The sequence below is a fragment of the Poecilia reticulata genome, linkage group LG2 (genome assembly GCF_000633615.1).
Source record: "Poecilia reticulata strain Guanapo linkage group LG2, Guppy_female_1.0+MT, whole genome shotgun sequence".
Lineage (NCBI taxonomy): Eukaryota > Metazoa > Chordata > Actinopteri > Cyprinodontiformes > Poeciliidae > Poecilia > Poecilia reticulata.
Window position 1 is genome coordinate 18,217,372 of NC_024332.1, and position 21,204 is coordinate 18,238,575.

Consider the following 21,204-nt stretch of genomic DNA (forward strand, 5'->3'; position numbering starts at 1 on the left):
TCATAAAAAACTGACAAAATTACTAACAACGTATTAAAACAACTAACAAGAAGATTTTACATATTTGCTTACTGAATCCCTCTTATAAAAACAGGTAATGATGCTGTGATTCAGCCGGTATCACCAGTCAACATGATGAAGTAAAAAGAAAATTTCGTACAAATAATGTCAGCTCATTATTTATTTTTTTTCCCCCTTTTTTAAAGGGAAAATAAAAATCTAAATGTTCATGGGAAACCCTTTGCTTAACTGAAGGGTGACTCTCATGGGTTCACACAGCTCTGTGATCGGATTATCTATCAGCCTTAATCTCGATATGCACAGTCCTCATCTGGGTTCAGAGATGAAGAAATTATAATCCGTGAGGAAACCTCCTGAACAAGAGACAATCACATGCAGTAAATAAGGTCACTTTCCCTCTGTTTCTCTACAGCAGGGAGGGAAAGAGTTCAGCTCATGTTCTGATGATCTCACTGGAGCGAAAATAATGTAGATACTCTACAATCACATTATGTACAGGTCACAAAATGCAGCCATGCATATTGGTCTTTATGTTTAAACCAGAGAGAAATCCACAAGTGGACATATTCTTCCTGCTCCTCTCCATTTATGCATTATTTGTAATGAATGTAGTCATTATTTTCCCACTCTCTCTCTGTGTTTTTGCTTCTCTGTTGTCACTGCGGCTTCATCCTTCGCAGAGCTGTTGCTAGTTTTTGTTTCCTGCCAAAATACTCGCTGTTGTGCTTCAGTCCTTTTCAGCGACTGCTTTGTGTCCTTTCTACCAGTCGTATCTGATGGCTGCTCACACTGAGCCTGGTTCTGGTTCTGTTGCAGGTTTCTTCCTCTTAAGAAGGAGTTGTTCCTCTCCACTGTCGCCACATGCTTTCTCAGGATGAAGGCTTGGAAGAAAGTCAATGACTCTACTCAGTTAGCAAATACATATTTACTAACTGGTATTAAATAATCACTATGTTTTGCACCATTGAATTAGATTGGATCTTGGATTGCTGTGGATCTGATAGATTTGAACCTAATCGTTACCGAGCTCAGTTCTGTGTAACTGGATACGAAATGGACCCGCTGTCTTGCAAAGAGTTTATAGTGTTTTGTAAATTGACGCTGTAAATAAACAAAACTTCAAACGAACTTTTTATTTCGATATTTTAGCATTTCTAAAGCCATTCTAAGCCATTTCATTTCACTCACATGGACCAATGTCTATACAGTATAGCTTCTGCCTTCTTTTTAACACMATAAAAGTATGTGTCAAAAAAGTTAATGCCTTTAAAAAGACAAAATTTAACCTTAGAAATGACTGAGAATATAAGACAACTAAATTATGACTGACAGTTTGAATTTGTCAATTTGTTTGTTTTTTTTGTCCCAGACTTCCCCCCTGCATCCATCTGGGAGAGGGAATGACCTAGTGTGGTCWATAAACAATCTCATGAGCCATGATTCCTGTGTGCATGCCCTCCTTCCAACTGGACTGGAGCTTTATTTTTTCCCTCTACTCTCATTTCTGGGCCTAAAAATCAGGTTAGCGTTTTATAAGGAGCTTAGCGCAGAGGGCCACAGTGTGCCACTAATGTAATAGAGTATCCCTCCCTCTCCCTCTCTCACATCTCGCACACACATTCTCATCTGTCCTCTTTTCTCTTAGTGCATTTGCTTATCCTGTCATGCAGTGACCTTCTCCCTCTGTCCATTCTTCTGCCAGCTTGTTTTTTTTTTTTTTTCCCCACTTTTCTTCGCTCCTTTGCCTCTGCTTCAGCAGATGTGGATGATGTCAGCCTGAGGGTTAAACATTAGGTCTGTCACACGGCCGAGAACTCCGACTGGAGACGAGGACAAACAGGAGGGAGGGAAGCCGCGCCGCTGGTTTGGCCGTTTGGTGAGTTTCGGACTGCGCGGAGAGGGAATGTTTGTGTTTTTCCAGGTGAAATTCTTGGAAGTGTCATGTTTTTGAATGAAATACTCCGATGAAGCTCCGTCTGTGGATTACTCTGCTGCTCTGAAATCTTACTAGAATCTCTCTGCATTGTCAATAATCCACCAGATTATCCTCTTTTTCTCTAGATGCTGTTGTTTGGCTCTGTAAATATCACAACTTCAGTTCATGTCGATTTAATTTTTAGCCTAAAAGCACAAGAAAAAAATTATACTTTAGGGTTACTCTCCTCCCCACCCCTCCTCATTTGTCACATGGTTATCATGTGCTTGTATCCTTTTAAGAAGGTGTGCTCCATTAGACAACAAGGTGCAGTATGGACTTTGCATGTTTGCCTATAACCTGATCTATCTTGTGTTATCAGTCAGGCAAGCAAGATTACGCCCTGTTGACTCCTTGACGACTGAGGCACAACAGCATGAAACACAGACAGTGGCTGCAGCTCACAAAACACCAGAGCAATGTTACAGTACAAAAATATACAAAACGCAGCAAGAAGACTGGCCTAAATCCTCCCAACCTGGAAGAGCTGGGAAGATGTAGAATCTCTTCTAGAATGGCTTTAGTGTTCATAAAATTCTATTTCACTCTTGCTAAACTGTGTACTGCTTGTCACTTTATATCCACAAACTTAAATGTATTTTTATTGGGATTTTATGCAACAGAGCAACACAAAGCAAAAAGCATTTTTAAAAGATTTACACAGGTATAAAATCAAAAAAGTGTGGTGTGCATTTGTAGTCATCCACCATTTGTGTTGGTATCCCTAGAAACAATATAATGCAACAAATGGCCTTCAGAAGTCACCTAGTCAGGTACACAGACTCCACCTGTGTGTAACATAATCCCAACATGAAACCAACCACTGACTGAAGGCCTCAGACGTTTGTTGGGGGAACAATAGTGAACAAACAGCAACATGAAGACCAGCAGAACGGCCATGGACGGGGTTTCGGAGACGATTAAAGCAGGGTTAGGATCTGAAACAATGTCTCGGAGGGTTGAAACACGTCAGTGTTCGACCCATCACCAAAAAGTTAAAAGTGTTTGGCACAACTACCAAGACATGGTCGCCCTTGTAAACTGACAGCAAAATAAGCAAAATAAATATGACTTTCTCTTGAGAGAAAGTCATAAAAAAGTTGTTTGGCGTAAAACACTGTCAACAAATTCACTTTGCTCATCAACCTGAGTGCAGCATCCCCACAATAAGACATAGTGTGGTGGTGGCAGCATCATGATGTGGGGTTGCTTTTCTTCATATGGGTCAGATGAGCTGTTAAGAAAACCTGAGCTGGAGGTCAACCATCCTCCTGGATATATTGGCCCTAAACATACATCTACCGTATTTTCCTCACTATAAGGCGGTGCACCTTCAATGGATGGCCTATTTTAAAACTTTTTTCATATAAGGCACACTGCATACAATAGACGCTTAAGTTTGGGTTGCCAATTTGTTCCATACTCTATTATTACACATTCACATTAGTAAAGAAGTGGTCCCCGAGTGCTTTATATAGTAGGCTGCCCCAGTAGTTGTTTCACTCACGGTGTTGGTGTTGCGCTATTGTACCCAACTGCTTTCAGGGTAATACAGACCAACCGACACGCTGCCGCTGCAGTTTCTGTCTCTCTTCCCCCCTCCCCTCCGCCCCCCCTGGCTTTAAATGTATTATCAAACTTTATTAACAAACCAGCGTTCTGACAACTATCCCAGCATGCACCGCGCACTTCTTCTTCTACGGGGAAAATGAAGTCGGCGGCTGCTTACCGTAGTTGCTAGACCTGTTGTGGCTCAATATTGGTCCATATATAAGGCGCACCGGATTATAAGGCGCACAGTCGGCGCCTTTTGAGGAAATTAAAGGTTTTTAGGTGAGCCTTATAGTGCGGAAAATACGGTACTATGCTTCTTTACATCGATCAATAACATAAGAGCTGAACAAAATACGTTCAAGTTTTTTGTTATAAGGTGACAAAACGTAGAAGAGTAGAAGGTTTATGAATATGCAGAAGTGTTTTTTTCACTACTTCCATCGAATAATCTTAATCAATACATTTCAGGGATTATTGGATTGTTGCAATATTCACTACTGACCAAATAAAATTCTGAACAAGGCTACAAAATAAGAATTAAAGCCATTGCAGAAAATCATTTAAGAAGCGATGCATCTGAACACGACTGCGTTGATTCATTAGAATGTTGTAACAATGCTTAATTGGTAATTATTATGCTAAAAAGACCAGCTGGATAATAATTTAAATTAACTCTTCTTAATAATGATTGCATTTTGCTGATCAGGGCAAGATGCTGCCCACCGCTGCCTGCTTTTCAGTGAAGGTTTTTTCTGCTCCTGATAATCAGCCCTGTAATAAACCTTTGAACCATATGTCTGTATTTATGCTTGAGAACAAAGAGCACACCACTGCTATGTTCATATCATTTTAAATGTCCTCCACCATGGGAGAGCAGCCCGCAAACATGGTATGCCTAGAGTTTTTGTCGAGGCAGGTGCTTTTTGTAAATGCCTCCTTCTCATAATAACCCATTTTTGTCCTTTTTCGTATGTTAAAGGATCGAACAGATGGAGTCGTTCTTAGGAGACAATGAAGAAGGCACAGAGGACGTCACAAGTAAGATTATCTCTTGCAGGAAATTGTTAAATTTGAAGTGAATTTAAAAAAAAAAAGACAAAATCAAGTGAGTTTGGAGATGTGATAGAATTTGTTCTGCAGCCTGAATCTCCCTCTTTTTTACCCCTTGCAGAACGAAAAAGCTCCAAAATCAAGTTTCTGAAAAGCCGTTTCTTCAGGAGGACTAAGAAGACGGGTGCAGAGGCAGATGCCAAGCTCAGCCAGTCAGCTAGTGACATAACCGCTGGAAAAGGACTCGGTTCAGATGAAGATTTAGCGTGAGTGTACAGCTGACAAAAAAGCTTTGCAAATAGTACATCTAATTTCACATCCTTATTCCCCTCAATCTTCTATTCTCTGTCATTAAAAGCTCTCAGGGTACAATGGGCTCCCGAGCGTTTTCCCACGAAAGCATCTTTCTGGACGATCAGGTCCTTTCAGACCCTGACCCAGTCAGGGTTTCATCTCAGGAGAATGTTCACAGCAAAATCAAATCTCTGCAGGTACGGCTTCTTGTTCTCTTTAGAGGAATTTAAGGCAAGAGCAAACACATTTAACAGCAGCATCCCGTGCTTTGCTGCTGCAGATGAAGCTCCAGCTGCAGAATATGCATTTTGGGCCACCGCCGATGGTTCTGCCAATCAGGAGTCCAGAGGAAACGGCTCAGCAGTCGGAGGACTTTACTTTCCACGGCTCTAATGAAAACTCAGGAGAGGGAACCCTCACAAAGGTAATTCAGTATCTCATTTTTGCTTCACCAAGGCGTAGACGGAATAAATAAAAGCACAAAATACAAGAGTCCCAATGGAAGATTGGAAGAAAAATCTGTTTCATACTAAATTTTATATTTATTTTACAAACACAATGTGTTTTATGGATGAGGGGGTAATTGATTGGATAGAAAATAGCAACAAATTTAGTTTAAGTCACTGTTATGCATCGTTAAACCACATTTATAGTCCCTCCTCTGTATTATAAGCAGGTCAATAATCAAAATAAGAAAAACGTGTCAGGATAAGATATAATTCAGAACTTTCCCACATATTGTATGGAAGCATAGTGCTGTCAACCAGGCTACAGAGAAAAAGAGCAATATTAAGTTATAAGAACCTTTATGATCGTAACAATGTACTTGTCATGTTTGTGCAAAATGCATATAATGTTATACCAAAAAACATTCAGATTCTTACCATGTAACTATAACATTCACATTGTTAATGTGCAAATGTCAAAAAGATACATTTTTTTAATATGTTTTCTTGTTGAAACATAAAACCTTCTACGTTCAGTTGCTGCCTCTAGACACAGTCAAGAGTCAAGATGCCACATTTCTTTTTTCTCAACCCTGTTTGGGTCCAGATTCTCTGTAAATGTTTCATACCACTCTGAGAGACAACATAACCTGTCTGAAGGCAGTTCATCTGGTGTGGTATGTATTAATGGAGAAATGCTGCCACCTCAGTCAAAACAGACTCATTCTTCCTCCTGTGTTTTAAGTTCCTTATCAGTGTATGAATAATTATCACAGTACTGTACACAATGTTGAACAACAACATAATCTCTTCATGGCTCAATCCAAGCATGAAATACAACTTAATCGGTCCCTGCTGATGAGGTATTTTCTAATTCGCTAATCTATCCCATCATAATTTAATTATGTTGTAAGGTAAACGTACATTATATTCAAACACAAAAATGCATTACTGTTTATTAAAACATCATACCAACATAGTTTTCATGTTTGTAGTATATTTTTTACTACTAGATAATGTTTGTAATTTAAGAATGTAAAAGGTTTTTGTTATAATGTCATAAATATGTATATTCTAATAACGTGACATATTGTTCAGACGATTTTAGTATATTGTACAAACATGTACTATTTCATTTCCCTTTGGGATCAATGAAGTAGTTTTGAATTTTCATGAAAAATATTTTGCTAGAATTTGAAACTAAGAATTTGAAAAACACAGGTTGAATTTGTATTCTGCCCCATTTACTGTTGTACCCTAAACAAAATCACCTGCCTTCAGAATTTTCCCAATTAAACAAACGGAGTTGAAAAGTGTGGTATTTAATCGAGCAACCACTGCACATGAACCTGAAAATAACATTCCCAGGAATGGGAATGAGGATAGACTTGCGAGTGGTAGCATCATGCTTTGGAATGCTTTTTTTTGTTTGTTTGTTTTAGCTGGGATAGGGAAGATAGTCAGAGTTGGTAGGTAAATGAAGCTGAATGAATAAAAAGTCCTGGGTGAAAACCGTGTAGAGGCTGTAAAACTTATGAGACTGGGCTGGAGCAGAAGCCAGGGCTACATGACAATGGTCTACATCAGTGGTCCCCAAACTACGGCTCGCCTCCACATTTGGTCCGCCCCCGGAACAATACCAGAGAGCATTCAGATTTTTTTTCATATGCCGTATTTTCCGGACTATAAGGCGCTTATATGTGGATTTTTCTTCAACCACCAGGGGGCTCTTTAGCAGGAAGTGAATCATTGGAAGTCAAAATTGGAAATAAAAGAAGAAAGCGCCCATTAGGTTTTATAGGGAATTGAAATTTGAGAATGTTGTTGATCAGTTAAATAGCATTGAGGGGAAAAAGAAGATTTTTTGTTTTTGTTTAATAATACTGGGATCATTATGAGAATTTGAGGTATAGATATTAGGATCCAGTAGATGGCAGTAGTGCAACAATAATGGATGCAAGCTGCCGTTGAAATCTAAGGAAAAAGAAAGCGCCCATTTTCATTTAGCACATGCTAGTAGCAACACGRAGGATCAGCACTTTTACTGTTACAGTTACCATTCGGAAACTACCGTAATCAGTTCAGTTAAATCTAATCTTGGCAACTTTTTCTTTTTCAACTGTAATAAATGTGATATTCAATTGACCTGTTATGACTCAAATTTTGGGTGTCCGACCCCCTCTGCTGCTGCTGCATCGTTGTAGAAAACCTGGAGCGGCAGAGATATCTGCGGTTTAGATGTGTATATTTGCTGGTTTTTAAAAAAAAAAAAAAAAAAAACACTTTGGGGTTGTGGCTTGTAGTCCGGAAAATACGGACTATAATCCTTCCTGGATTTTTCTGTGAAGAACCCAGATAATGTTATTTGACTGTGCTTTCTGGAAAACAATACATTTTTACATTTAGGCACTCCTGCAATCGTCACACTTTTTCTGTTACAAACTGACTCTGGCTCGCCACCAGAGAAGGAAAAAGTTATGTGGCCCTCACAGGAAAAAGTTTGGGGACCCATGGTCTACATCAAGTGAACTGCTTAGTCTGGGTCGAGACCTGAATCCAATAGAGAATCCAGGCTAACACTTGAAAAGTACTGTACACAAATGTTTTTCCTAGAAGTCTTAATGAGCTTGACAAAACTGGCTCTGGACAATGGGTTATTCAGTGTTATTCTTTTGATATGCAGTGCAAAATTTGCAGCCGTAGTTGCAAGGAAATGTTCTAAAAGCATTTCCTTGTGAGTTGAACACAAGTTGAGGTTTGAAGTTTGAATAAGAAAAGTATCAATTCATGGATATATATATTTTTTTCAAATCACTGTAATCATTGATGTATTTTAAAGCGTGACCTCTTGCCTTTTTCTTTTCAGTCAACATCTCAGCCGACTTCTCCTCCAGTCTCGCCCATCTCAAAATGGGCTCAAACAAGATCTCCGTCCCAAATTCCTTCCCATCACTTTTCTGTTTCTGGACCCAACTATTCATCACCAGCTACAGCTGAGGCTCCGGTAGACTTCAGCACACCAGCCAAATTAAACACCTCCCTAGATACATCTGCTTTACGCCACAGGATGTCCATCAAACCTAAAAACCAGAGGGCCAGTTCGAAGAGAAAACCATCTCCTAGGGTGAGAATCCACATCTATCCTCACAAACACAGCACTAAATATATTTTACAGGGCTTTTTTTCTCTTTTTAGATTGAATCTGGGTCTCCTTTACAGGACCTGAAAGTCCGTGACCGATTTGAGCGTGTTCAGGAACAAGAAAAGGAGGTTGTTGCTCAGGAGGGAGAAACAGTGGAGACAGACAAAGGACAGGCCAATCTTTCCCAGCTTTCTCCACTAACATTTGAAGAATTGTCACCAGTTTCATCTGAGGTTGCGTCCAAATTACCGAGTCAGGACAATGCTCTTCCTGAGACCAAAACCTTTCCAATTCTTCGAGTGAAGCCTCCAGGGCAGTTGGACGCTTTGCCCACTAAACGGCCACACTCGTCCTACATCGATTCAGACATCAAGGAGAAAAAGGAATCGGATTTGGAGAGGCAAGTAACATCCCAAAACAAGAGAAATGCCTTTTTTGCCAGCATGACTGAATTGTCCTCTGAGCAGCTCTCGCCATTCAGCTCGTGGTTGACATCCAGGTCACCTCTTACTCAGCAGCAGCAGCCTAAAAAGGATGAGGACATCTCAACAAGAATAAAGAGACAATCATCAGGATCTGACTCCTTTCGTTTGTCTGGAAACTGGGATGAAGAAAGACCTCGATCAGGCAGTTTCACAGGACTCCCGGAAAAGTCTAAACCCAGGACCAAATCATTTGGGGTAGCTGAAGAGAAAATTGGAAAAGAAAGAGATGAACTAAAGAATTTAACAAGATCCTTGGAAAAACCTGAAGCCAGGTCTAGATCATTTGAGGGAAAAGAAGAGAAAATCAAATTAGAAAAGGAGGAAGTCAAAAGTTTAACAGGAGCCTTTGAAAAACCTGAAGCCAAGAAAAGCTTGGCTACAGAGAAAATCAGAAGAGAAAAGGAGGAAGTTAAACATTTCACGGGATTCCCGGAAAAACCCGAAGCCAAGACTAGGGAATTTCGGGGAACAGAAGAGAAAATCACAAGAGAAAGAGAGGATTTAAAGAGTGGCACTGGATTATTTGAGAAACCTGAAACCAGAACTAGATCATTTGAGGGAACAGAAGAGAAAATATCAAAAGAAAAGGAGGAAGCTAAAAATTTTACAGGATTCCTCGAAGATCCTGAAGCCAAGACCAGATCATTTGGGGGAACAGAAGAGAAAATCACTAAAGAAAAGGAGGAAGTTAAAAGTTTTACAGGATGGCGGGAAAAATCTGAAGCCAAAAGTAGACCGTTTTGGGGAACTGAAGAGAAAAACACAAGCGAAATAAAGGAACTTAAAAATGTTTCAGGATTCCTGGAAAAACACAAAGCCAAGATTAGATCATTTGGGGGAGCAGAAGAAAAAATCACAAAAGAAAAGGAGGAAGATAAACATTTTACAGAGTTCCTGGAAAAATCTGAAGCCAAGACCAGACCATTTGGGGGAACAGAAGAGAAAACCACAAGAGAAAGGGAGGAAGTTAAAAGTTTACAGCCTAAAGGAAGCCCCTTTGCTGCAGACAGATCCAAGGGCTCGTCTCTTCCACAGGAAAGAAATCTCAGCTATAAAAAAGTAGAAGCAGTGACAACAGCCAGAAGCTCACCATTAGACACGTATGTCGCAGAGGTAGTGCGGGTGGACAGTACTCCGGAGGTAGTGGATGAGGCTGTGGAAGCAAAGGAGCTTCCGGAGGATGAAACAAGGACACCGTTTGGTGTAAAGCTTCGCTCCACATCGCGCTCATTCAAGTTCCGCTCTGACACAGCTTCTCAACGCCATTCAGCGATGCTGCTGTCCGATGACCAAGATGTCGACACAAAGAAAAGACAGAAAATGGTTGACGGCTCCAGTCAAATATCTGAAAAGACACTAGTAAACACAAGCAGCTCCCCCAGATCACCAGGTGAGTCTGTCACAACTGTTGTTTTTATCACTTTTACAAAACTGGACATCTCCCATAATCAGATATGAATAAAAATTATAGGGAAAATTTGATTTTCTCAGACTCTCTGGTGCTCTTCAAAGTGGGAATGATGGGAAAGCATTCTATTGAAGCAAGGCAGATGTGCTTTGATCGTCATAAGTCAGGAAATGACTGTAAGAAAGTAGCGACTGGCCTGAACTCATCTACTGATACATTTAGAGCGATAAAAAAGTAGAAAAAGAACTATCACACAAGACTGTGACATTTGAGGTAATGGAGATGAAAAGAAATTCAAAGGCTGAGTTTTAGAGAACTGGAGCAAAAGTTTGGGGTCTCCAAATATTAGAAAAGCTATTCAAGTGGCAACTGATGTCAAATATATGACGTTTACTAAACTTAACTGAGACTTAGTCAGATGGTACTAAGACTGAGAATAAGCTTTTCAATCTGGCATATAGCAAAGGATGAGCATATAAACAGGCACCTCAAGCCCAGTGCTAAATATAGTGGAAGATTTGTGTCGTTTGTTTTTATTTTTTTTGTTGTTTTGGAAAACTTATTGGAGCACATGGCATCATTTAATTTTTGAAACACCGGGGACATTCTAGTGCCCTCTTCCAGAAAAGTTCAAATGAATCGTCATTGAGTCTCTCAATAGGGCAATGACCCAAAACATATTGGCAAATTAACAAAGACCTATAAGGTAACCTGAGGAGAAGAGTTTTATTGAGGACCCAAAACACTGCATAATGTTTAGACTGTCCAAAGACGAATGCCCACCAGTTATTTTAAGGCTTCTGTTCCATTTTCACCCTTAATAGGTTTCTAAAAGAAAAACATATAAAACTGCACTGACAGAAAAAATAAGGATAACATTTGCAGTTCGATAAGATAAAACACTATTTTAGTGCAGATTACAGACCCTGCATGTATTGTAATGTGTTTTTACTACTTTTGCATAATTTTAGTACCCTAGTTAAACATTGCGTGCTGTGCAGCTGTGTCTTCATAGCAAGGTCCCACATTGTAAATAATCAATCCAGAAAGATAAGGCTTCTTGTAATCACACAGGAACTTTGCACTCACTAAAAAACCACTTGGCTAACATGTCTAACAGAGTTGTCTCACTCCTCAGATCCAGCTCCTTTTGGTGTTACCCTTCCAGTCAGGCGCAATGCTTCACTTGAAGAAAGTTCTCAAACCACTCCTGTAGAAGTCCARAYAACTTCCATACACCTAGGGGAATCTGAAACTGCCCCCCAGGAGACTCAGCCTAACCCACAAGCATTCCCCTCCGATGTGTCCTGGGTGAGTTTGGCCATGGAAAAGACCAAGAGTCTCCAACATCTTTTGACCAGCAGATTTCAAAGAGATTTTACTGGGACACAAACTGGAGCTCGGCCTAAAAGCCAAGAAGAGACAATCATCGGACCTCAGGTGCAGAACCAGACAGTAAAGGTTCAACAGAGCACACCACCGCTATCATCAGACAAAATCAAAGAAGAATCCGTTCAAAGCAGTGGCCAAGAGCAAGCTGTCAAACCCTCGGCACCAGCATCGCAAAAGAAGACGCCGCCGCTAACTCAGTTTGAGTCATGCAGTTCTAGAGACTCTCCAATCCCTAGACAAATGAGCCACTGCCAGACGCAGCCTAACAGAGCTCAATCAGACGCTCAGGCCATCCCAAGAACAACCCACTCTCCATCACCCTCATCTCCTCTAATAGGCAACACGTCTCCATTTACATTTACACGAAGGAACGCACCCCAGTTGCTTGCACAGCCTTACCAATCCTCTCCCCAGCAGCAAACCTGCTGGACCAGTCAAGGTCTCCAACCTGCCACTCAGCTCAAACATGTACCTTCAGCTCTGGAGTCAGAACCTGCAGTCACATCAGCTGCAGCTCCTACTCTTGACTTTGCCTTGGAAAGAAGAGAAAAAGAATCCAGTGTCCCGAAAGAGAGTCCATCTCTCGTAAGCAAGCGGGTACTTTGGACTGGATCAGCGGCCGACAGGTTTGCCTTCATGGAGAAACGGGCAGAGTGGACAACGCCACCATTGCTAAAGGAGGTTAGTTGGTGCTGTATCTCTCTTGTGGAACTGTTAGTAAAGCTATTTTGACACAACTTGATACTTAAATCAGACAGTTATGCAGAATAAATTATTTTGATTCAAAAGTTATATTTGGTGCTGAACTAATATGTCATTTTATCTGAATAGTAAAAATAAGCCTTTGCTCATTTCCTGAGAAGTGAACAAATAATTTTGTACCTTTCTCAGGTGGAACAGAAGAAATATCAAGCACAAATGCAGACCTCAAGTGACACTGACACTCTGGCTTATCTTTTCCCTCTAAGCAAAGATACAGTGGAAATTAGACAAGTGGCAAACTCAGCAGGTATGTTGGCACACATTTGTCATTACATTACAGTACCACTTCAACATTTACACACCCTGCTGTCACATTGCATCCACAACATACCAACACAAAGCATAGAATAATCAGTAAAATGATACATGGTTTCAGATATGTTTACAAAAGGTTCTACGTCTGTATTTAGCCTCCCTGGTGTCAGAACGTTGTAATCACCTTTACTTCTCTATTCCTCTTTGCAGCATAACCTAAGTTCAATCAGATGATATGAAGAGTGTCTGAATATTAACCTTTCAGTGTTGTCACAGATTTCAGGTTGGATTTAAGTTTAGACTTTGACTCGACCATTTAAGCACACGAATGAATCTTGATCTAAACCACTGGTTCCAGGACATTTTGTGCCACCTCACAAAATACTAGATTTTCCAGACGCCACAGTACTGTCGAGGCATTTTAAAGCAGTCATTGGAGTTTTTTCTGTTTAGTATTTGTCATATAAAAGTAAAAGCATTCATATTCATTTGCACTTCGTGTTTTTAAGTAGAACTTTGAAAGAAAAAACCCTTAAAGTGAGAATTTCAAGCATGAAAATTGGTGGAGGTTTCTCACCAAACCCAACCTTAAAATTCAATAGAGCTGCCATGTTTCAGTGGAGAGAACACAAATGTATTTATATTAGTTTGCATTGTTGATTGTTGGCATAGCAAAAACATGTTTAAGTTGGGTTTGACGTTATTTTCTGACTCACATTTTAAATTCAGAACTAAGCGGAATGCAGCACGTCAAGATTCACTGTTATCTTGCTTTCTCCATTGGGATTCTCGAACCACTTTAAACTTGTCCTTTGCTTCACATATGTCTTCAGATTTTTCAATTTCAATTTGTGGATTTAAAAGGGGCTGCACAGTGGTGCAGTTGGTAGAGCTGTTGCCTTGCAGCAAGCAGGTTCTGGGTTCAATTCCCAGCCTGGGGTCTTTCTGCATGGAGTTTGCATGTTCTCCCTGTGCATGAGTGGGTTCTCTCCAAGTACTGCAGCTTCCTCCCACAGTCCAAAAACATGACTGTCAGGTTAATTGGCCTCTCCAAATTGTCCCTAGGTGTGCATGCATAGTAGTTTGTCCTGTCTGTCTCTGTGTTGCCCTGCAACAGACTGGCGACCTGTCCAGGGTGGACCCTGCCTCTTGCCTGGAACATTAGCTGGAGATAGGCACCAGCACCTCCTGACACCACTAAGGGACAAGGGTGTATAGAAAATGGATGGATGGATTTAAAAGGAAGATCACAAACAAATGGAAATCCATCTACATGATCCACAAAACATTTTTTTACTGTGCTTGATGTAATTTGGCATAGAGCTGTTTGAAGTAAAGATCAATGTGCTTGAACGACTTATTGTATTCGATTATTTGAACTTATATACTCTAAAATGACAAAGTATCCCCACAGGATGACACAATTACCACCATGTTTCACTGAAGGGAAAGGTGCTCAAGAGTATGAGCAGTGGTACTTTAGTGCCAAACACAGGGTTTGAATTTAGAGTAATAAAGTTCGATTTTGGTCCTATCTGACCAGAAGATCCCCATGTTTGCTGTGTCCCAAACATTGCAAATAGTTTTCAGTTTAAATGTGCAAAATGTAGACAGATTTGAGGCACTGTGAGTTTATAGATGCTGCTTCCCTAATATTGACAGTGGCAAGCTGAGCTGTGATGTATGGTTTTCCCTCTCTGCATTGTGTAGAATCCAGCCCGTCCAGGGTTATAGAAAAGCCTCGTGAGGACAAATGGACCCGGAAAAATGTGGAGTTACCCTCTTCCCCGTCTTCTTTACGCACTCATTCATCAGCGCTGCATTCTGACAGCAGCCAGCCGTCCTGGATGGAGCTGGCTAAGAGGAAGTCAATGGCATGGAGCGATAAGAGCATGGACTAAGAGGGGAATCTGAGAGATTTACGGGTTCTGGAAACAAGAATGAGTACTGGTTTGAATAAGAGAATAAGATAAAGGTCGAGTAAAGCTGCCTGGAGGGTGTTGATCAGATGTGATGGAAAAATTTTACACTGTTTTTAAGTAATCATAAAGTTTTATTGTTTTAGGAACAGAAAGAGAGGCTCAATAAATTAATTTCATTATGATCCCACTTCATAAAAAAATGTTTGTGAATCGTTATTAATTATATTAGACATTTTATTACTGTAAAATGTTTATGATAAGCAAACAAAGAAATAAATTTTATTAGATTATTTTGTTGAGCATTTTATTTGCAAAGAGCTGATCAAAAATAAATAAAAGTTATTGGTTTCTCTAATTTTATGTCGAGAAATTTGACTAGCAGCACCATCTACAGGCAAGGATACAGCGGTCTACCTGAAAGAGAACTTCATTTTCTTATCCTATTTATAGACCTTTATTTGAAGTAAGAAAACTAAACATAAATAAGAAAAAGTGAAGATGGTTAAAATCTATTTCATTGCTTTATTTTGAAGCTCCAGGCATTCTGAGCAGATTCTCCCATGATGTCTTTCTTTGACATTTAATACTAAAAAGGCTGATGAGAATCTTAAGATACAAACTTCACCATGGTCAGTTAAGATTTTACATGGTATAAAACAATCTGTCTTTCTCATACTTTACATCTCTGATAAACAATGTGGTTGTGATTAATAGACATTTTAATTATTCATTATTAATCAGCCCTTTGCATAATACAGCAGCAGATTTTATAAATTGTATGAGGGAAAGGATATAAAAATTGTCTTTTTTTTAATGTATATTTTAAATTTGTTACTTAAAGTGCTTACCACAAACATGCCTCTTGTGCAGCATAAAAACATTACGAGTATATTAAATGACATTTTGATGTGTAACTTTACTTTATTTGCTTTGATAATGAATAATGTAGTACAGCAAAATCTTACAAGACAGCCATGTTCATGTTGTTTCACCTAGGACAAGTCAAAATGTGTGCTGTCAAATAAGGATTGCATGGCAATTTACTAAATAACCTTCTATGATGTACATTAATATACATGGAAAAGTGGTGAAACTTTTTATTATATTGTGTAGATTCTTGCCTGTACCCAACCTAACATGACATTTTGCAGTTTAGGTCTCTGCAAGTAAGACCTAAAAAGGTGGGTCATTGCCCAGCAAGAACAGAAAAAAACCAAAGACAGAATGAAACAGCTCATTAAAAAGTCTTACAAGATTAATGTTCTGCAGGACCTGCATAATTTACGGTAACATCGAGATATTTCCTGCAGAGCACTGAACTCTCCAGATGGAAGTGAGAGCATATCTAATGAACAGGAAAACACTTGATACTTCATATACTTCAAAATTATAATTTTGTGTACACATGTAAACCTTTTTTCTTTTCTTTCTTTTTTTTTTTTTTTTTACAAAAAGTGAATTAGAATTAATACAATTAGCTGATTTTTACAGGAAGTGAAATGTTTCATGTTATAATACTGAACAAAAGAGAATAGATTAATTGGTAATTCTTGATCTATTTCTGTATATTTATGCAAAATTACTGAAGTTGCATAAATGTTTTATTCAGCATATTTTACCTCCACAATTAAACAGTGCACCAGTGATTATGTATTTACTACATAACTACTACATAGTTTTCGTTCATTGAGCTCCTTTATGCATAACAGCAGAACTAGAATACACTTATTTAAAAGCCATTTTCTTACTTGTGTGGGGCTTGGTGCAAATAAGCTGCTTTATTGTTTTGCTCCATTCACTGCCACCTAATGGGCAGTTGGTGTAAGTTCACGCAAATATTGTTAACGAGAAATCAGATATTCACTCAGTATGCAATATTTTTTTAAACCATCTAAACGCATACATTAACAAAAATTAAAGTGGGCACATTTTATTAAAAAAAATTTTTTTTTAGATTTTTTTATATGTAGACCCAATATACACCCAAAAGACGACTAAAAATGATGAGTGAGGTTTTCGTGTAAGCGTAGAGAGATTTGATGCAGTTTCACCCCATGGACCGCCAGAGGTCGCTGCAGAAAGCTGCCTCTGCCAGCCGAATGTCCTCGTGTTATGAAATCACCCACACGTGAGTTTGTAAACACCAGAGTGGATGTGAAGGGCCATCCTCCTACCTCCATGAGGCCCCGTTACTTTCCCCTGGCGTTGTGCGCCAGCCTCCTGTGTCTTTGCCGGAGCTACACCCTCAGGAGCTCCGTGTCCTGGGTCGTGTCTTCCAACGACGTGGATGTAGAAGATGCCGACTTGTCCGAAGAGGTTGCACCGGCGCTGCTGGTGGACGGCGCCGGGCTGTGGAAAGCCAACGTCCTCGGAGACCGCCTGGAGACTCCCGGACTCGGAGAGCAGGTGGAGCCCGAAAGCGGAGAAGCGGCGCAGCTGTCCTCTCGGCTGTTCTCGTATCCCGTGGAGAAGGTGAAGAAGTCCGGCGGCGGCAGCTCCCCTCCTCCACACCAGGAGACGGCCAGGACTGCCAGATACATCGCCCACTACAGCAACTGGGGTCATCTGGCCACCATTTCCACTCAAGACAAGGTAAGGCTCAGTGCCATGGTCCTGACTGGGTGGGTAGACTTTTTTTGACTTTTTTTTTTTTTAGCAACAAGGCTGGAACGTTCTTTCTAATAAGGTTAAACTCCCCAAATCCATTTACAACTTTATCAAACTTTATGAAACATTAGTTCATCTTAGAAACTTCAATATATGAAATTGGATCTAAAGCTCTGTAATGTGTTATGTAGCAGGTTATTCAAGGTCGCCATGTACCAGAAAGAAAGAAAAACACAAACAAAAAATTACTGGGTGCAAAACACCAGAGAAAAACCTTTTACAGACCAGAAACGTTTTCATCATGACATAAAAGGAAAACACTTTGGAAAATGCTACATCATGAAAACTAACAAAGAGGTCAGGACAACAAATTTTTGAAAATTTAGGCCTGTTTTTACAATTGTACAATTAATTTATGTCCAAAATTAATATAATAATATGCTACAGTTCTTTAATTTTTCTTTTTTCCTGTTCATCTCGATGCTCATCTTTAGGCCTCGGGTGCCGGTGTTTTGCCAAGTTCAGATACATCTCTGCTCCAACATTGAAAATGGTCCACTACAAACTCAGCATGTCACAAAGTTCTGCAGAGACCTGCTAACGAACCAAAATTTGATTCAGTTGTGTCAAACCAGGGAAACAGCTAAAACATGTTGGATACCTGCCATGAGGACTGACTTAGATACTGCTGCTCTATGCCACTATAATGAACGCTGGCAGCTCCTGGATGGGAAGAAACACTTATTTTTCACTCTAAAATATACACTGATGAACATTTTGACAGATTTGGATCCTGATTTGTCTGTGGATTAACTCAATGATCATTACTTACAAAACAAAAGAAATCTCATTGTCCAGGTGGCTGACCCGCTGTATAGGTCAGCTGCTAAGACAGGAGACCCCTTTATGTGTCCTGGCAACAGTATGTATGTTCTCTTTGTCACTCTCTGACAAATGTCTATATAAATCCTTGCACTATTTGTTCTTGAATTCTCTTCTTCACAATGTTGAACTACAGAAACCATTATACCATATTTACCTGTGAAGTCCCTTGCTATTCTCCCCCTCCTATGGTGACCTCAGATAAAGATTATTTTTAGCTGTTTCCATATTCCATTTTATGTTTCTCTTCGTTTTCTGACACTTGCCCTATTATACAAGTGTCATTTCTCAAATTCAGAGATCAGATAGTTCCATAAACATCCATCCATCCATCCATCCATCCATCCATCCATCCATCCATCCATCCATCCATCCATCCATCCATCCATCCATCCATCCATCCATCCATCCATTCATCCATTCATTCATTCATTCATTCATTCATTCATTCATCCATTCATTCATTCATTCATTCATTCATCCATTCATTCATTCATTCATTCATTTTCTTGACACCCTTGTCCCTTAGTGGGGTCGGGAGGGTTGCTGGTGCCCATCTCCAGCTAACGTTTCGGGGGAGATTCACCCTGGACAGGTCGCCAGTCTGTCGCAGGGCAACACAGAGACACAGAGGACAAACAACCATGCAAACACACACTCACACCTGGGGGCAATTTAGACAGACCAATTAACCTGACAGTCATGTTTTTGGACTGTGGGAGGAAACCGGAGTACCCGGAGAAAACCCATGCATGCACAGGGAGAACATGCAAACTCTTGCTGCAAGGCAACAGCTCTACCAACTGCGCCACTGTGCATTCCATAAACAAAAGTTGCATAATGATGAGTTAACGATTTAACTGTATTTTTGAGAAAACAAAGAATCCCCTGCTCTGTGCAGTGTCCTTAGTTTTTAAAAATAGATTCAACAAATCCACGCAGTTTTTCGTTTTGATCGCAGATTAATTTAGAATAACTCAGCCTTCATTTCCACAGTCTAAATTTTGTTATTTTCACACTTGTCTTAAGTTGAGGTGGTTGTGAAGAAGAATAAAAAAAAATGCTCATTTTCTGTTTTYATACATAAAATATTGGTTCCATAAACCTGTTTTTAAATAGTTTCTGTTCAATGTGTAGTCAAGATATTTTAGGTTTTTGTGCTAGAGATGATCACTGATTCCAGATTATTCCATGAAAAACAGTCAAATAACCCTTTTCGCTTAAGATTGTAACGATATTCTTTTTGCAACACCTTTTTTACACAGATCAGAGGTGTTCCCTTTGGAAACATCTTCTCGGTCAGTGACGGACCACTGGACAACAGCACTGGAGTGATCTATTTTTATGTGACTCCAATGGACAACACTGTGACGGACCTGAAAAGTAATCCGTATGCCTCTCTCACATTCTCAGAAGCTGAGGGGGACTTCTGCAGGCAAGCCTAAGTTTACTATGCTTGTATTATTCTTTTTGATAAAATTACACCAGTCTGAGAAGTCAGGGTATGCAAACTTAAATCACACTATGAAGTTCAGAACATAGAGTAAAATATTTAATTTGACTTCCATCAAATTGTGCTTCTAGGGCTTAAGGAAATTGTCCATGTGAAAGGTACTTGTAACTCCATATATTTTTTTAAATCTAATTGTATAAACTTTATCATTGTTTCAGACTCTGTCATAGATCTAGGTTTTGGGAAGGTTTGATAAGTCAACTTTTTAATCTTCAGCAACATTTGGAAAGTGGTAGAATATAATTCACAAATTTCATAAGATCTTTACTATCTGATTTCCCCCAAATTCCGAGATCAGATAGTTTTACCTGCCTCTGCCAGGAGGTGGCAGAGTTTCAGTTAGATTGAAATCCGAAGTTGTCCAAAAAAAAATCTACTAAGATCTTTAGAGATTTCCTGAACATGTATCTATATTATACAGTTCTGTAAACAATAGGATTCAATAAAGTATATTTAACACTCACTATGTGTAGATACCTCCACAAAGCGAGGCTAGCTTGTTGGCTTAGACATAAAAGGAAATCTGCCACCACATAATGTAGTTACCGAAAAGCTTAAAAAGAAAAACGTTTTAGTAACCAAGGTGTCATATTCTGCTGTGTTTCAAGGCAAATGGTGTATGATCCAGAGGATCCCAGATGTGCTCGACTCACACTGACAGGCAAAATGGTGGAGGTGGCCCCGGAGGAACTCGCTTTTGCAAAGGAAGCRATGTTTTCGAGGTGCTAGAGCTGTAGGCGACGGTAGTGTGCTAACAGTACGTTTGATAAGTGTAAACTCACATGTGACCCTGTTTTAAACAGACATCCCGTGATGGCAAAGTGGCCAGTGGGACACAAGTGGTTCTTCATGAAGATGGATTTGATTCAGGTCTGGCTACAGGACTGGATCGGGGGCGTATCAATCATCCCACTGGAAGACTACTTCAAAGCTACGCCCTTCTGAGATCCTGCCTCGCCTTGCTTCACATCAGTTCTGCTGTCTGTGCCACAGTTGACACCTGGCACAGTCTGATAAGGAAGCAGTGATGTGCAAAGACTATAAATGTAAAAGTGTGTGTGTCTGCGCATTGCTTTTCAGAATGCTGCTGCTGTTCTAATTAGTGAGAGAGAAAGGTTGTTGCATGTTTGCAGTCTGCTCCCTCCCAGCTTATTGGTTTCATAAGCTTTATGCGTGAATGTATGTATAGTGTTTTTAAACTGACTGATTGTATGGAAATGTAATCTTTTTATGATATTTTATGGGTTTGCACTATAACAATGGTGTTTTAAAAATAAAGTAAAATTTCTTATTGAAATCTAGCATTTTGTGTTGGTACTCCTCTTGAGTCAGGCACCTTTTTGTATGGTTTTCTGTTATTTACATAATCATAAACATGTCAGCAAAATATGCCAAAAAATGTTGAGTAACTGTATATTGTAAAATGAGTATTTTGAAGAACTTGATTACCCCTATCTGGTGAAGACTGGTTGTTGCAGAAGGGGTTTATATAGTGA

The 21,204-nt window shown here is 39.7% G+C and overlaps 2 protein-coding genes across 2 annotated transcripts; both read left to right on the forward strand.

The window, feature by feature from the left end:
* Window positions 1-1,620: 1,620 nt before the first annotated feature.
* On the forward strand, window positions 1,621-14,899 carry cracdla (cracd like a). Its single transcript, XM_008434560.2, has 10 exons — window positions 1,621-1,897; window positions 4,530-4,588; window positions 4,722-4,866; window positions 4,959-5,091; window positions 5,175-5,318; window positions 8,207-8,464; window positions 8,536-10,357; window positions 11,514-12,448; window positions 12,659-12,776; window positions 14,495-14,899. The coding sequence occupies exons 2-10, from the start codon at window positions 4,540-4,542 to the stop codon at window positions 14,683-14,685; spliced, it is 3,795 nt and encodes a 1,264-aa protein (XP_008432782.1). The 5' UTR covers window positions 1,621-1,897; window positions 4,530-4,539; the 3' UTR covers window positions 14,686-14,899.
* Window positions 14,900-16,697: 1,798 nt separating this feature from the next.
* Window positions 16,698-21,009, forward strand: creg2 (cellular repressor of E1A-stimulated genes 2). Its single transcript, XM_008434567.2, has 4 exons — window positions 16,698-17,298; window positions 19,461-19,630; window positions 20,317-20,430; window positions 20,512-21,009. Exons 1-4 carry the CDS (start codon window positions 16,819-16,821, stop codon window positions 20,651-20,653), a joined length of 906 nt encoding a protein of 301 aa, XP_008432789.1. The 5' UTR covers window positions 16,698-16,818; the 3' UTR covers window positions 20,654-21,009.
* The last annotated feature ends 195 nt before the right edge of the window (window positions 21,010-21,204 follow it).